Source organism: Lissotriton helveticus, chromosome 9 (genome assembly GCF_964261635.1).
Source record: "Lissotriton helveticus chromosome 9, aLisHel1.1, whole genome shotgun sequence".
NCBI lineage: Eukaryota > Metazoa > Chordata > Amphibia > Caudata > Salamandridae > Lissotriton > Lissotriton helveticus.
The window spans coordinates 1157551987-1157570538 of record NC_136070.1 but is presented as its reverse complement, the minus strand read 5'-3'; the positions used below and the strand labels follow the sequence as shown (position 1 = coordinate 1157570538).

Genomic DNA, 18552 nt, shown 5'->3' with positions numbered 1-18552 from the left:
CTGCGGACAGTGTGAAGCCCTTGGCTGGATAACTGTCTCCTGTGTGGAACAAGCTGCGCCTGTCTGCTCCTGTCAGATCCTGACTACACCTGTCTACCCCTGCCTCCTCCTGCCTGTCCCTGCCTCCTCCTGTCAGATCCTGACTGCTCTTCTTTGCTCCTGCCTGCCCTGCCTGCTCCTGTCAGACCCTGCCTACCCCGCCTGCTCCTTCCTGCCCGCCTGCTCCTGTCAGACCCTGCCAGTGCCGCCTTCTCTTGTTAGACCCTGCCTGCTCTTGTTAGGCCCTGCCTGCTACTGTCTGCCCCTGCCTGCTCCTGTGAGACCTTGCTTGCCCCTGACTGCTCCTGTCAGATCCTCACTTCTCCTGTCAGATCCTGACTGCTCCTGTCTGCCCCTGCCTGCTCCAGTCAGACACTGCCTGCTCCTGTCTGCCCCTGCATCCTCCTGTCAGGTCCTGCCTACTCCCGTCTGTCCCAGCCTCTGTCTGCCTGGTCGTGTCTGACCTTGTAAGATCATGCCTGCTCCTGTCGGCCCCTGCCTGCTCCTGTCAGACCCTGCCTGCCCCTGCCTGCTCCTGCCTGCTCCTACCTGCCCCTGTCTGCCCCTGCCTGCTCCTGCCTTCCCCTGCCTTCTCCTGACAGCCCCTGCCTGCTCCTGTCTACCTCTGTCTACTGATATGTTCATAACCACCTCAAACACAACGGGCCCAATTCACAAAGGCAAAGTTAGACTTTTGGTCTAAGTTTTGATCAAAAGTCCAACTTTAGTACTTTTCAGTGTGCACAACATAAGTTGCGAGTAAAATCTTTACGACTGCAGAGTTTCCACACTCATAGCAGAATCGCTGCATTCGGAGTGGAATCTCCGCACTTGGGGCAGAGGTCCACCTGGGTGCGGAAACTCCTCAATCATAAAGGGACTACTCATAACTTATATTTGTGAATACCAAAAAGTAGTAAAGTTAGCCTTTTGTTCAAAACTTAGACCAAAAGCCTAACTTTACCTTTGCCCAATGCTGGCTATAGCCTTAGGGCTGCAATTCTTTGGAAAAGCTTTGACCCCCATGGCATGATACTCCTCACTCCTATGAGATGACTGAAATGGCATATTTGAGGTTATTCTTTATATATTGTGGACATTGTTGGTATAATAGTGCCTATGCTTGGTTTAATGCTTGCACTGGCATAATGTTGGCAATCCCTAGCATTTTAATAACATTATCACTTCTGCCATTGATTAGTTTAACCTCTCTGCACCTATCCTTGCCATCACACATTCATCCATTTTACATTTTATTTTACTATTCTTTCAAGCAATTGCCCATTCAAATACCCATACATGCATTCATTCACTTACCTATCAAGTATCCATTCATTGAAACACTCATTTATCCATTCATGTACACACCCATTCAACATTTTGTACATTGTCAGATTCACCAATGAAGCCACTAAAACACAGCACAAACTCGGCAATAAAGAGGCAATGCCAGTGAAGCCTTTAGCCAGATGTATTGGCTTTACCAATGCTTAAATATTTTGCCGAACACAGAGGTGTTTTGTTTTGCTGTGGCAAACACCATTCTATTGATTTAGTTTGATCCTGAGAGCTAGCTTCCAAGAGTGAATATTTTAACACTCATTTACCATAGTTTCGGTGACGGGGGAATGCTAGGCAGAATGGCAGATAGGAAATGCTAGTTGCATGAGCATGGTGGCATTTGCGTTTTTCTTAATAAATGGAAGTATTTTCTTAAATACTTGGACACATGTATATTGTGCTCGCTGTAGTTTTCTCTTCGGTTTGATTACATCAACTATAGTGAGGCCCCCGCTCCAGATTTCATCTAGAGCTCTCCGGCCTCATTACTGTGCTGAGGGGGCTCCCTGCAGCTCTGGGCCCCCACGCACTGCGGGGGCTGCAGGGGCCTGTGTTACGCCCCTGGTTCCCGGTGTCTCTCTATCACAGCGTTCCCTGTGTCACTCTTTCGGGTTCTCTGTCTCTCACTCTCTAGGAAGCCTCATTTACATTTAAATGGTCTTTAACAGACCTGTGAAGACTTCGGGTGCGGCTGCAATTAGACGCCGCCAGCCGCGAAGGAAGCTGTGTCAGCCCGGGCTGACACATACGACGGGGGGGGCTGAAGCCCCGTGAGCCCAATGGGTGTTGCGCGCCTGGTGGTAACTGACAGAGCCAAGGAGAGACCAGCCAAAGACAGCAATGCATGTAGCAACGCAGAACTACAGAGGCAGACACATGCAGGAGCACATAGTGCTGTATGCCTCCCTCCCCAGTAAAAACACCAAATGAGAGCTGCCAAGTGAGGCACAGCAGGAGTCAAGCAGACAATAACCCTGACTATAGGTCAAAGCCATGCAGACACCACCAGCCCAGTGCCAAGAAGCAGAACAAAGAGCAAAAAAGTGAACTTAAAGGGCACTCCAGTGAAGCTGACACATTAGCACTATGGGCAGCCATGGCAAGCAAGGCTTAAGGGGAGCAGGACTTAATAGCAGCATTAGCCAAAGAAAACAACTCGATAACCCAACATGGCGCCACTCCATGGCAACGGGTACCTCTGACCAGGATAGCCATGGGGCCAACCCACCAATCCCTCATATCAATCATGGACAGCCACCATATACACCCAAAAACTAGGGAAACCAGATAACCTTGATATGCCAGAGATGAACCCTGGGCCCAAACCTCCAAGCAACAAGCTTAGCCCAGCAGGAAGTACAGACCAATATAACCCCCAAAAAGCAAGGGGGGGGGGATAAAGGGCAACACCCAAGCCAGGGAACAACGAAAACCCTCACAATTCAAGGAGAAGTGAAAGGCCATGCAAACAAAGCAAGCAGTACCAGAAACAGAGCAAGTCCCCTCCCCCCTCCCCCCCACACACACATGCACACATACACAAGCCCCAACCGCTGCAGGGACTGTGGGCCTTTTTCTCACTCTTAGGCTACCTTGTACTTAGACACTTTTCTGGAGGTCAGACTTCATCAGCTAGACAAAACTATAATTGGCAGCTAGGCCAGGATCCACAATGCAGGCCTCATTGTGAACGAAAACCAGAGGCCATTTTTTGCACCAAAAATAACTGCATGTGGGTGAGCAAGAAAATGTTGCCTTACATAGCTTAGCTGCTTCTTTGTTATGTAGCCATAACACCATCAAGTCCTCTAGACATGAAAGCAATGTTAGGTCCAAACCTTTAACACATATCAAAAGTCCTTATCTTCAGTTCTGGTGCTTCCAATGACTGAACATGTTCAAGGTCTGCTCCATCAACAACAGACCATGTGTTCATGTTCAAAAGAAGGCTTCCGTTCCACTTCCAGACAGGGCCAAAGCCACAAGGCAGTTCCAACAAAAGAGATTCTAGATCTTCTTCTCCTTATGTGTCAACAAGAGGGCTGCTTCAATTACCAGGGTAATAACTTTTGAAAGACAGGGATCCAAGGGCAAGCAGAAGTCATTCTTGGTCAGTCCTTCTGCAGGCAGGCTGCAATCTCTTCACATATACAGTCTCCCAAGTCCTAGTAGCAATCTGATTTGAGGGTAGGGAAACCAATGTTTTATAAAAAACCAACTCAGTAGTGATTTGCTGAATTGCACAAATAAATCAGGAAATAATTACCACATGTTCTCCTCACTCACCCATACATTCACTGAGACACATAAGCACTCACTTATACATTCAGTTATGCACCCACTGAATCATCCATACAGGTACTCATGCACCCACTGAGTCACCAATACACCTTGGTAGTTATGTTTAAAACTCAAACTTTTTTAAAACACTCACAGTTACTGGATGATGTAATCAGTGATGTCATTTGAGATGTCATCAGTGATATCACTGACCATGTCATGAGTGATCTAATATGTGGGACCATAACATAAGCAGTGCATTGCGGGGGCACGAGTTATAGTTAGCTCACTAACTATAACTTCTGAATTTCACAGGTTTTGTATGAGTGAAATCTGAGCCTAACTATATCATCCCTGTAACCTTTGTTTCTTTCACTGAATTTTTAAGGTTTTTTAAATGCCAATTCCTAACTATAATGTCCTTCTTACCTTTGTTTTTTTCAGCGAATTTCTAAGGTTTTTTTAAATGCTAATTTCTAACTATATCGTCCCTGTAACCTTTGTTTTTTTCTGTGAATTTTTATGGTTTTATAAGTAGTATTCGCATTTGCAGATGGGTGGAGAAAAGGGGCTGGGCCTCTGAATAGCTCTCAGTAATCCAGCTGTGTGGGACTTACAGGCGGTACCAGGAGGGCTTTTGGTCCCCAAGGTCCCCTAAGGAGTAAATTGGACTGTATTCCCCAACCAGTAGTGCACCAGGAGGCACGTTTGCAGAGTGTTCAGTAGCAGCTCCTGGAGGGAGTGCTGCGGGGCGGTGTGCGGGTGGAGCAGGGTGGGGGGTAGTAAACGACGGCATATGGCCAAACAGAGGTCAGTAAAAAAATAAATAAATAAAATGACTTTCATTGCGCGCGCTGCATTGCCAAATGCGATGCAGCGCGCGCAACCAAATTAGTTTTATTTATTTATTTGTTTACTTGCCTCTGTTCGGCCATATGTCGTAGTTTACTATCCTTCACCCTGCTCCTCCCCGGCCCGCCGCCCCGCAGCTCTTCCTCCAGGAGCCGCTACTGAGAGTGTTGGGGAAAGGGGGCGCTGCCTCTGAAGAACTCTTAGCAATCCCGCTGTGTGGGTCTTACTGGAGGTAACAGGAGGGGTAGTTGGCCCCCAAGGATGTCTTGGGGGTCAACTACCCCTCCTGTAAGTCCCACATAACAGGACTGTTGAGAGATAGTTGGAGGACACATCCCTTTCTCCGCCACTCTGCTTACGTGCCTCCTGGTGCACTGCTAGTAGGGGGTGGAAGTCCCCTTTGCTATTGAGGGCCCTTGGGGTCTAACAACCCCTCCTGCTACCTCCAGTAACTCCCACCCAGTGAATTTGCAGAGAGGTTTTAGGTGGCCACGCACCCTTTCTCCACCACACTGCAAACACACCTCCTGGCGAACTACTGGTTGGGGGAAGAATTCCACTTTGGTCCGAAGGCCCTCAGGAATCAAGTGGAATTCACTTCCCAATCTGTAGTGCGTCAGAAGGAGCGTTTGCAGAGTGGTGGAGAAAGGGTGCGTGGCCTCCAAAGACCTCTCAGCAATTCCCCTGTGTGGGACTTGCTGGAGGTAACAGGAGGGTTTTTTGGCCGCCCAAGGACCCTCTAGAGCCAAGAGAACTTTACCCCTCAACCAGCAGCGCACCAGGAGGCATGTTTGCAGAGTGGTGGAGAAAGGGGACTGGGGTCTTCGACGAGTTGCTGGACTTTTCTAAACAAAATAACTACAATTTTTTTAGCGAAGGGGGCTACAGAGCCCCCCTTCCATGGGTCAATCTAGACCCTGGTAACCCCTTGCCCCGGGGCCAGTCCTTTATGAAATGGGGTGGGAGGGCTACGCAGTCCCCCTTCCCCACGCCGATTTCAGTCCCGGGGATCTCATCACCCCGGGGCCTGGCCTTTCTTCTTTTTACATTTGAAAAACATTTAAGGTACGGGGATCGAGCAGCCCCCCTCCTGGGTCACTTCAGCGTCAGGGACCCAATCCCATCGGGGCCTGCACTTTAAAAAAACTAATTTTTTTAATTAAAAAGAATGAGAGGGTACCGCGCAGCCCCCCTCCTGGGCATATTGAAGCCCGGGGACTCCATCCCCCAGGGTCTGGCCACAGGTCTGGGTGCCCCAGTCACACCCAGGGCACCCAGACACTTTGAAGGGGACTGCGGGAGAGCCTCAAGGCTTTTGGACAGAGGGAGCTGCAGAACAGGCAGCTCCCTCTGTCTAAAAGCAATTCTGTTCTGCATCAAGTAAGTAAGAGCATTTTACATGCTCGAAGCAGAGGAGAGTTTGCCATGGCTTAGCGGGAGCGGGAATTCAGGAGCCGGTGAGGGGTGGGGGTCCCCGGACCCATTATTGGCTTAGAAGGGCCGCCGTGGGGAGGTGGTATCCCCCGGGGCCATGAAACTACCTACTGACAATCACAGTAACTAACACACACACACCTGTCAAATTGCAGAGAAAACCCCATGATGGTAAGCCATGCTATACAGGGTACTGTCAGTTATGCCGCGCACATACATGACTATAGGTCCTTTACACAGGTGAGGCAGGCGCAGACAAGGACAGTGTGCCCTATTCTGATGAATGCCCTGCCCTTATGGCAGCAACACATTTGTTCTACACTGGGGGCACAGCATTCAGTGAACTAGAGAGCACACAGCAGGCTGACCATACCGGACTGTAAGGGGATGTCAGGTAGGGGGGTCATGGGACCCCCTTCAAACTCTCAAGAGGGCTGCCCCAGGGACCTCACATACAGTGTGCCTCCTATGGGCCTGTTTGCCTCTGCGCCCAGGTATAGTGATGCCTCCATTTGAATGTGTGCCAGCACAATCAGTATTATAGAAGGGGCTGCACAAGTGTCAGCGGCCACCTTCTGCAATGCCAAAGTGCCCCAGGGCACTTTCCGTGATACAGCCCCTGGATGTTATGTTATCCATGCCTCCATTTATAATTGCGAGCCTTTACCTTTTGTAACTCTCCTCGGCTGGAGGCCAGCATCTGATTACCCTGCAATATCCCTTAATTTGAACCCTTGCTTCCCCCGAGTCCTTAAAACTGGTGATGTATGCATCAATCGCAGGCATAGGGGGTGATAACTCAGGGGATGGCGTCAGCAGTGGAACCTGTCTGTCCTCTTGGTTCACTTCTTTCCTGAACCAAGCTTAATCATTTGAATTGTCCACTCAGCCAACCCACATAAATAATTACTAAGGAGGAGGGGACGTCCTGCGAGAAACGTATGACTTGCAAATTTTCCCATGAGCACGCTTTGGGGCTTCTGGGTCAATCGCTAACAAGTAGGACATCTGTTACATTCGTAGGAGAAAAGTTATGATGAGTAGATTTCTTATATTGATCTTCTCAAATAAAATCTATAGAGCTCAGTTGAGGATTATAAATAAAATAAAGAAATCAGGCTAACAAAATGCATTTTTTTAACTAACAGTTATGGGTTAGGTTAGATAAGCACCAGCCCTGTACTGTTCTACTGAGAGTGGGGAGCTTGCCAAGAGCGCTTACTGTCTCCCTTTGAAATGAGAACTGGTGCGGATTGTTTATAATTCAAAACTCTGTTTATCTAGACAATAAACATGACCTTATAAGCAATGCCACAGAACATATTAAAAAAGAAAAACAAAGCTAATTCATGATTCAACAATCAAACAGAGCAAAAATGAATTATAACAGTTTGCGGTAACAATCGTATTACGGTTATTGTAATGGTAGGTACACCCAATTTATGTAGTGTATTAAATGCCTGACCAGCTGACGTAATGCCACCACTTGCAGGCACTGAAAGCAAGATCAGTTTCCAGGTACACAAATGTTACAGGCAGGTTAGCAGCACATGGAATAGAGCGTTAGGGTTCCTCAACTCAGCAAGAACTGATTTCTTTATTAATAAAACAGTCTATAAGATATCTAAAAAATGTTCTAGGAATTTTCATAAGTCTTATCATCAATAATGATCTTTGTATACCTGGATCTGGCACAGACCACAGTTACCCAGAGAGCAAAACAGTGTTTTTGTAAAAAGCAGTACTAAACAGAGACCACTTCTCACGTACGTAGGGGCCATCCACCTCATATTCAATCAGCTTAGCTGTATACTTCAATCGTGCTTTACCATTGGTGAAAAGGGAGATTAACATTATAACTCAAAGGAAATTTATATTCGATTTTTTGTTTATTAACTAGTTTGGGAGCCCATCACCACCTTTGTCGATAGAAAATCTACACACTGTGCAGCTGGACAGTTTGTGAAGTGATCAGACCAACTGGAGGATCTGGCTTGTACCCAACATGGCCTCGATCAAAAATGTGTAGATTACTCAATCACAGAACTTCCCAGTCTCTCATTATAAGTTTGTAATATTATTAGATGCTTCGGGTTGATCCACAACAGTGGTACTAATTGCACTGCATAATAAGGTCTGTCTTACATCTCCTCCAACAACATTAATTTACTTTTAATTGTCAAACCACTCTGTCTCACAAACATTTATTAATAAAGTTTTTGAAAAAAGTTCAGCAATTTTTGAGAGCACATATTAATGTTAGTCGGTCAAAATCGAGAAACGAAACCAACAATTCAATACGTTAACGCCAAATTTCACCAACTGACATCTTGCTCAGGTTATCAGCAACTGAAAGGCAGCACCATCCAGTGCCCCACATTATGAAAGGGTATGGACTCCATTTGTTTCGCAGTTAGGTGATCAAGCCACTGGTAAACACATTACAGCTGGTTGCAATTTGTACAGTAATGAGCGGTATGTGGTGTCATTCCACCAACATAAAGAGGCAACCTGTAAAGCGTATGTAAGACTACTCAACCTTAAGATTACCTTTGGGGACCTAATGGTCACATGGGTCTACTTCTACCTTTCTTTTGGTTGAGTAGTCGTACATAGCCTTTGACTGTATCCTCTCATGTTGGTAGAATGAGTTTCAGTTGGGAAGCAGGGGTGATTTTAGTTAATTCCTAAGCCCCTCCTCTTTTTGTGTACTAAGAATTAATTTTTCATCCAACCTTCCTTTTGGATCAATGGTCCTCTTGAGCATTAATACACCACAGAGACAATGTAGAGTGGAGAAGACGGCCTTCAAAGGTCTCCATGAAGTACCAGTACAGCTGCATGGCTTTCTGCAGTGCCTTCCACCTGCTTTGTGGGCATTTTATGTACACATGGAAATCAAATAAAACAGGGAACAAATGTTTCCTTAAACATACTGTGTCAAGTAATGTTGCTGTACAATAGAATTTGCGAACAACTGTCAAAATAAGGCAGTGTTTTAACAAATAAACTTCCCAGCTCTCTTCAAGTAAAGTATTACAGTGACTGCTAATGCACCAGGTGAAGTTCATAAAGTGCATGCTGCTTTAAAATGCTCAGCACCATAAGTGATAACATGTTGTGTGAGCGGTCAAAATAAACCGTTTCTCCTTCAAATAAGCATTGCACTACCGTTCCCACCAAAGAAAGTGGATGGACCATTGATATCAGTTACTCCATTGGTGTGTAGTTCACCTTCCTATTGGGCCTCGGATACACCCTACAGCACCCTCTTATGGATCTCTGCTGGAAGGTCTGGTGAAGGGATCGCTGTGGTACAAATCAAACAATTGTTTTTACTAGGAGTCAACAGCTGACCATCAAAAACACTACCAAAGCCCACTCTTCCCCTGGTAGCCCAATTCAAAAGCAACACCGCAATGTAGTCTCAAAGTCCGCTCTAAGAGGAGGTATCATGGATGTCACCACATCCTCTGTGATGCGGACTGTGGTTATTCATTTAGATCGATAGGTCTCTACTGAGAGAAAATTGCAAAACGCTAATTACTGATGAAGCAGGGATGCAAATATGGAGTAGCTGGTACACCCACTAAGTAATTACAGGCTATGGTGGCTGTATCAGGAGAAGTACAAAAGGGGAAAAAGTCAGTTCTGAGCTCAGAGTAGCTACTCTATTACAGGACGCAGTTATCTCACACTCTCCTTGTTTATTTTGAAAGTAGTCTTTATGACACTGAGTTCATGAACATGGACTCAGACATGAAATTTCTTCCAGATATAATAAAAATGCTATTGTCATATAATTTTACTGTTTCCTTCATGCACATCTAACTATAGGCCGCAGCTGCATGTGGTCCATGCCCAGCATTTTAAATTGTAAACACCTACAACCCACAGACTATAAACGAACATAACTATTTACATAGGAAATATTTGATTTTTATTCTTTTCATAACTTTAAATGCTTGTTTTTTGTTTTTTTACAATCAAGATCATCCAAAACTTGGAATGTCTTTTAGTAAACAAAATTAATTTATAGATGCCATACAGTGAAAGAAGTCACAGTAGATGTTAAAACCGGTTCGCAATGCTGGATTAGGTAGAGAGAAGATTTATGTTTCTAAACAGTATGACCTATTTTAAGATTGCTTGTGGTTTTGCCACATAAATAGGCGAACAAAATGGTTGGATGCATTGTCTGCATACATTTTCTATTAATGCCTTTTTTCATTTTGAGCTTTTTTCTCCACACAACTGAACACCAAGGCTTATTGAGTCACCGAGGGTAGGGTCCATTGTAAGGGGTCTTAAAGGCTTGCCTTTTGAAGTGAGGGCAATGTTGTATCTTTTTGTTTTACCCTAAAATCTGTGAGCATATGTCTGTGTCACAGGACATTTGATACCTATCTCATTTATGTTTTTTATGCTCAGATTTTTGAAGGACTGTAGTGTCTGCTTCAGAAAGAGATCATCCGAATGCTACATGTTTCAGCTGAAACACGTTCTTCTAAAACAGAATACTCATAGAATTCATTATAAAGACTTTTTAGCCTTATTTTTGCAAGGAGGATTTTAAGCCATAACTCACAGAATTATGTGAACATCGAACAGAAACGTTATTTTATTCCATTTTTGTTATGGAGTTTTGTATCATTTGAACTAGTCCCACATAATCACTTTAAGATGTGTTACCTTACAACAGATGACGTTTAATAAGACTGTGGTAATTTAACAATGATTAGGTTAAGCATTAGCAGAAGACATCTTGTATTTAGAGACTATCTTGTCCGTTTTACGGAATTCATTTTGTATTTCTGTCGGCCATTTTGTTTGCCATGTGCTCTGTCCTACCTTCCTGTTAACTGCTCTTGAAATCTGCCTAGAGACAAGATATATTAATCCTCTTCTGCTTTGTACATGCTCAGTTGAGCATGCAGCTGTCTCCAACTTGTAACTGTCAAGATGTGTCCACCAGAATTGTCTGTCAGCCCTTTACACTTGTTGCTAGCACACTCTCTGTATGACCTTATATGTATTTTAAACCAACACTCTGTGCCTTGTACCGCCTTCCTTTCAGCCCCTGTGAGGGTATAAAAGTACCAAGCTCCTTCCAGTCAGTGTGCTATCTCATATTCTACCAAAGGGTGTTGTGTGAATGTAGTTCCACCTCATGGGGTTTAATAAATTCTGTCTATTCTATTCCAGTTTCTGTGTCAACTTCTTATTATTGGTCTAAGGACTCTAGGCAGAGAAGGGTGAATCCCTTGCACTAGTAGGTCTGGCTGAGGCTTGCGACCACAAGACAATCATACATGAAAGGCAGTTCATTATTCAAGACTTCACAGCCAAATGTTGAAATCTAACAGGACCATTAGAGTTGTTCTCCACACAGAGATTTTGTACTTAGTAGATCAGATGTTCCTTCGAGTTCTGTGGACTTTCTGCAACATTTCTTATCCATGTACCAGAAAGATAGTTACTTTAAGGAGTAGCCGATAACTGAAGACCTTACATGTAAGTAACTTGTGGAGAAAAGAAATTGGAATTTCTGAACCTCATTCTATTTCCATTACTTGTGCTGTGGTAAGAAAATGACACTCTGGCTGAAGGTACTAACTAGCGAGATCAGACTGCGGATGTTTCATTTTAAAGAGGACTTGCACTTAAATCCTCACCACCACACATTATATCCTTGAACAATCCACATAACTCTATACACTCTCCCTTCTTTGAGAAGAGATGCATCTGTCTGACATTAAACTGCAAAGAATTACGTTGGCCTCTAGTTCCTACAGTTTGTTGCTATTTTATGTTCAGTTGTATGTAATTCATAATCAGTCCTTAGCTTATTTTATCCTAAAAATGATCAGGAAACTTCTTTTATTTATCCCAGATAGCCACAGGAAAACGTTTATCACTGTTCTAGTCCTTCCCAGGTTGGACTACAATAACAGTCTCTATCTAACCATTTTAGAAAAACCCACGAGTCGACTTCAATTGGTCCAAAATGCCACAGCTAGATCGATTCTTAAGCTTCCCAAATTTCACTCCATCACACAGGGACTCTGCAAGCTTCACTGGCTTCCCATGCACAGTTGTGCAAAATGTCAAGCCCTCTGCTTAGCCCACAAAGGAATGCATGATTCAGGGCCGGACTTTCTTAGCTCAGCTTTTAAGACATATAAGCCTAATGGAGAACTCAGATCAGCTAAAGCCAACCTCTTAGCTGTTCCTAAATTTAAATGCAATGCAATGGTAGAGGTATAGTCCTCAACACAATCAACTTTGAAAAAGCCTCCCACCTCCTCTCAGAGCAATCCCTTCATTAACATCTTTTAGGAAGGAGTTAAAGGAATGGCTATTTAACCTCTAAACATCACCTGCTTGCCTTTCAGACAGCGCCAAGACACCGATGGGTATTTGCACGCTTTAAAAACTTCTTAACAGAACATAACATTCAGTAGTTTATGTTTTGTATGCAATTTTGGCAAGCAACACTTACTGGTTATGGATGCATAAAAGTTTGAGACCAAACTCTTCCATAACAAGTAATGTCTCAGCAATTCACATAAGTAACACGATCAGAACATGTTCTCAAACAAAGAAGCCAGAACAGAGTACAAGCAGAAACTTCATCTGCAGTGCAGGTGCCAAGTCGAACTGTTGAGCACCCATGCAATCCAATGTACGTTTCTGACATCAGGACTAATGGTTCCATACACTTTTAAACAAGTTGAGTGTCAGTGATACAGTCTAGCTCCTCTCAGACAACTTGTGCAAGACTGCAACTCGTGCATTCAAGACATATATGATGCCATTGCAGAAGGAGCTCTTTTCAAGGGTAGTGGTTTAAATAGTGGATGGTCTGTATGAAAGTCATGACATATATATATATATATATATATATATATATATATATATATATATATATATATATATCTGGCTTGTATTGAAAGAATAAAGCGTTACTAATTATAACAAAGGTTTAACCTGAGAAGTTATATAAATATGCAAATTAGCCGAAAGTCGGCTTTATCTATGAATGGCAGACTAGAATGTTGAAAAAATTCACTCTGAACATTTTGCATGCAATGAAATTAGTGAATGTTTGCACAAAATGCCTACCCATCTTTTAATACATTGCCAGTGTCATATAGTAGAACCTCTCTGGTGGTGAAAGTGCGTTCAACGTACATTATCAACTGTACAAAGCACTGGATGAAATTCTCATCACTGCCGTACTCTTTGTAGCTATAGTTTCCTTTTAGCAAATCTTTATCCAACAGCAACTACTAGCTGTAATTATTGATGATCAATACACTTCCAGCTATCTTCTGTAACATTTTAGAAGTTTTACCTGTATGTGTTCAGAACCCTAGAATGTAAAAATATTAAGCAGCGTTTATATAAATGTACTTACTGTTGTCATTAGTTCAAAGGAAATCCTAGTTCAAGGTTGAATATCTATTAACAGAAGTCAAAAGCAATCAGCGAATTGTGTCTCTTTTTAGTGACTCTGCGTTACATAATGGTGATGAGGATGAAAATGATAAATGCACATGAAATAGCCATAGCTCATCTGCAGACCCAATTTTCTTTACAAATAGTAGCATTCAACGGTTAGATTGGAAATTACTGAAATGTTCTTACCATTCTTGCGTAATTCGTGTCTTCAATTCAGGCAGGAGAAACTGTCCATGGAACCGATAGATTGATGAAATATTAGAGAAGATTCCAGTAGTCACTTCAGGGGGAATACCAGCCTCTAATAGTTTTGTGCAAAAAACCTGTAGAAGGTAATTACATAATTTAGACCACTGATCATCTTTTTTTATTTGTAGATGATGTCTTATGTAGAAGTCACAAATTAAACGTCTAAAAATATTCCTCTAATTAACAGAGAGGAAGGAACTATCACAATATTTTTTTTATAAAACTATCATACTAACTTGAACATAGTAATATATTGCTCTTTATGTAACAAAAAAGGAGAACCGATTTTCAAGTCAGAATTAAACGTTTTATCAACGGTATGTCCTGTTCTCTACTATTTCAATAGATTTATTGATTTCGGTTTCAGTACTTCAAATTCCTGTATAATACTGACTTATAAAAGTGAATTATTAAAGTTTCGAATGTGCAAAAGCACACATGAAGAGCATTCTTTTCTCTTATTACATGTCTGTTCTTTACCTTTATTATAAACTAACAGCAAGGACGTTTTCGAAAACGTTATTGAAAAATAATAAACAGAGTTTTCCCATTTTAAAAAGAGGTAATGATAATAGAACATGAAGTACTAACAAGCCAATCCGCTCAATGCAATGTGTAATACATGGTCATAATTGTATTGTTCTTTCTTTGCTTCACCACCAGCATTTAGTTTTTAAAATCCATTATCAAGTTCCTTACCCTGGCATTGAATTATTCTTTCTATAGACAGGTTTGTTTGCATAGGGAGGAATTAGTTGGAAGCTGAATTAGTAGCTCTTGCTTCTTTAAAATAGTATTTTTTTTCTCCTGTATTGTATTGTAATTGCATTTAAGGGGGCTTACTACCCCTTACGAGGCGTCAAAGTGCTTTTTTGGCGAGTAGCACGCTACTCCGGGACCCAGAGAGGATTATTGTTGAATTAGTATAGTGAAACATGCAAGTACATTTTAAGTGGTGGAAATGTTAGTCAGTTATTTGGATTCTGAGGAGAGGAAGGAAGGTTTGTATATACCCTGATGGGGTGTTGAAGCGCTTATTTTGGCGAGTAGCACGTTACTCCGGAAACCCATAAAGGATTAGTGGTGAATTAGTATGGTGAAATAAGAAAGTAATTTGAGTGGTGGATATTAGTCAGTTATTTGGAGTGAGAAGGATAGCGGAGGGATAGACGGGAAAGAAAGGTTTGCATTCATATAGAGCCTGTTACCCCTGATGGGGTGTTGAAGCGCTTTTCTGGCGAGTAGCAGGCTACTCCGGAACCCATGAAGGATTAGTGTTGAAAATTAGTATATTGAAATATGAAGTGATTTGAGTAGTGGATATGTTAATCAGTTATTTGGATTGAGAAGGGTTGGGAAGGGGTAGAAAAGGAAAAAAGGTTTGCATTTATGTAGCGCTTGTAACCCTGATGAGGTGTTGAAACGCTTAGTTTGCGAGTAGCACGCTACTCTGGAACCCATAAAGGATTAGTGGTGAATTAATATAGTGGAATATGTAATTAGAGAAGCAAACATGCTAGCCTGTTATTTTGATTGGAAAGGATAGCGGAGGGATAGAAGAGTGAAGGCTTATTTATTTTTAGGTCATAGCAGTAGGAGGAGGCTTTTGGATGAGTAAAAAGGTTTTTTGGAGGGGAAGAGCCAGAGGAAAGGGTTAAGAAAGGTTTGTTTTTGGTGGATTGATATAGTAAAAGAGGTGTCAGATGATGCAAGGAGGGGTAGAGTAGGAGAGAGTCAAGAAAGGGTTATTTTGGGGAACATAGCAGTGGTATGGGGTTTTGGATAAATGAGAGAGTGGGTGTAGAGGATATAATGATAGATGTATAGGGTGAGAGATAGGGTAGTGAATTTGAAAGAGTAGTAGAAAGAAGTTTGAGATGAGTCAGAAAGTTGGGCTAGAAGATACATTGAGAGAAATATAGGCTAAGAAATAGGGTAGTGCATTGGAAATGCTAAATTAGAAGAAAGTGATAAATATATAGATCCATAAGTACATTGAAAGTATATAGATGCATAAAGGAGGTAAGTATATGCAGATTAAAGGTATTGATAGAGGTAGCGGATGAGAAATAGGGTAGTGCACAGATATGCTTTTTCAGGAAAAAAGTAACAGACACACAAATCCAAGTACATGGAGGTACATAGTTGCACAATGGAAGCAAGTACATGTAGACCAAAGATGATTTTTTTTCTTTTGTTTTTGTTTTTATAACAACATAATTATTGTACATGTTTATACAAAGCAATACACAAGAATAGGCACATATCTATAGTGAAAATAAATGCTTATATACAGAGGGACAAATACATAGGGTGGGTATAAATGAATGGGAAAATGGACAGCATTCCTGGCCCTGGACCCGACCAGTCTCAAGCAGGCTCAAACAGGCACTCACCCTTGTCCTCTCCACACTGAACTTCAACGCTCAGGCTGAGACGCCCTAAGCCTTAGCCGTTTATAGCCCTAGTAGTCAGGTGACCCCTTCTGCCAATGGGAACCCTAACACTATCCAATCACAGCACTAGCCCTAAAATCTAGAACCAATAGGAGATGAGGACCTTACAGCTAATCTTAGCCCTAGTCCAAACACCCAATCAGTTTCAAAAACCCTGATCTCTATGTCCAATAGAGACCCTAGCCCTACCAGTAGTCTCAACCCTAGTCCAAGCAACCAATGGCACAGGAAGCCCTAGTCCCTACTTCCAATAGAAAGCCTAACCCTACTCTTAGTCCCACACCTATTCCAGCAACCAATTGCACCATAAACCCTAATCGCTACTTCTAATTTAAGGCCTAACCCTAGCCCTAGTCCCACCCTAGTCCCAACAACCAATAACAGGGGACGCCCTAGCCCTAGTCCCAACCCTGCATTGATTGAATCACAGACCCAGAAACCAATCAGAACCCTCAAATACCCAACCAATGAGGACACTAACCCTAATCCAGTAAAAACACCAGATACAACCACCAATCAGTGTACACATTTACCAAACAATAGCAGACTATATAAGGTCCCAGCTACCTCAGACAAGATTTGCTGGCCAGGGAGTTGGAAGCTGCTGCTCTATTCAGAAATCTCCTAGGAGACAGACAGGCTCAATCCACACTTTGGACTGTGGGTAAGGGCCTAACAAACTTGTCCTTTAACAATAATGTTTCAATAAAACTTTACTCCCTCTCCCGGCCAAAAAACGAAGTGCACAGTCCCTATTAAATACAGTTTAAACAGCACACAGCAGATTACTGCTTTCTCAGAGCACCCTCTGATGTCGAATATCCCTGTTGCTGGGTGGGAGGGGAGAAGGGGGGCTGATTTCACTGACTTGTTAACACAAAATGGTGGCTGGGGGTGCACTGCTTAACATACAAGTCTTAGCACAGAGCAAAGGAGACATTTGGAGGGAAAAACTGGTAGTCACGGGGAATGAGAGGGAAAAACTACAGAGTTTGGACTGCAAATCCCACAATTCAACTGGTGAAATGGAAGCAGTCACAGGCAACAGAAACCACAAGGTTAAACACAAAAACATGGGATAAAATATGCAATCACTGGCAGGTTAAAACTACACTTTTAAACTGTAACAACCACAGGCAATGACAGTTAAAGAAATGTTAAAAGAAAAAAATAAGATGATGCAATTATAGGAAGGGAAAATAGTTTTTTTAACTTTTTTAGGAAAGAGACAGGCAGCACTAGTCTGCCTCCTTACCACTTCGTGGACTCTGCTCACTGCAATCTGGGGCACAGGTAGGCTGCAACTCTAATGTAATGCAATTGAGATTTTTTTTAAGGATATAGCATTGGAAAATGCGCTTTTGCTTGCCATTATAAGTCGATCCTGGAACCCTTGCTATAAATGGTTCTTCCCTGAACTGTAACGTTCAGCTTTCTTTTTTAGATTCCATGAAGCAACTTCTACAGAGAAGTTCCACAAATCTACATAATTCTCACTAGTGACAACCATTTTCCAGTCCCTCCACATCTTTTCATTTCCCTCAGTGTTTTTGCACAATGTCCATGCCTCTGCACGTCTCACATTTTTTTCTGCCACCAACGCAGGCATTTTGAGTCTCCTAGATTATCTGTGTCACAATATATTGTATGTAGCCAATTAAATGTGGTGTGAAAGATACACTGATAAATTGCTTACTCTGGGACCAGCTTTCAAGAAAAATGAATAAACGTATTAGTCATAGGTAGACACTCATCATTTTCATAGATTTACTCAATTGTAGAGTTCCACAAAAAACATAAATATGAGCTCTAGGAAAATCATTTTCGGATGTATATATTTTGCCCCACACTCCACCTGCGAATGGTAGGCAGGTGGACAATCTAAGAGTTTAGATAAGGATGAAAGGGCATTTGAACATGTCCACGTTTTTTCTCAACATGTAAAATATTTTTAGAGAAATATGCTCTCCTAAAAACCCAGACAGTATGAGATGGTTAGGGTACTTTTCTACCTTAGCTTTGCACTGACTCTGATCTTTTCTTAATCAACTCTATGTGAACAATTAATGTGGGAACAGTGTTGGAGAACTTATATAAACATGCACACAGCCACACCTTGGATTCCAAAATTGCCACTGACTTCCCAGGTACCTCCAGAGAATCTCTAATATTCCTACCCATTTATTTAACATAAGGAAAATGTAGCCACTAAGGGCCATATTACACAAAATGCACCGGAGCCGCAATGGTCATTTGCGCACGGTTTGCACAACCTCCTGGACACTTTGGTATTACAGAAGGGGCCCCAGACACTTGTGCGGCCCCTTCTATAATACCGATAGTGCTGGTGCACATAAAATGCCAGCGCTATCTTCAGGGGCATTTCCTTATTTGCATGAGGTTGTGCCCCATGCAAATAAGGGAATCCCTTTGCCTC

At 42.6% G+C, this 18552-nt stretch overlaps 1 protein-coding gene across 1 annotated transcript in view; it reads right to left on the bottom strand.

Moving 5' to 3' along the window:
• The window catches only part of FGD3 (FYVE, RhoGEF and PH domain containing 3), a 642046-nt gene that overhangs the window by 137316 nt on the left and 486178 nt on the right, over window positions 1–18552 (bottom strand). The window contains exon 6 of the mRNA XM_078661608.1: window positions 13597–13733. Coding sequence (XP_078517734.1) covers window positions 13597–13733 — 137 coding nt within the window. The remainder of the gene's footprint in view (window positions 1–13596; window positions 13734–18552) is intronic.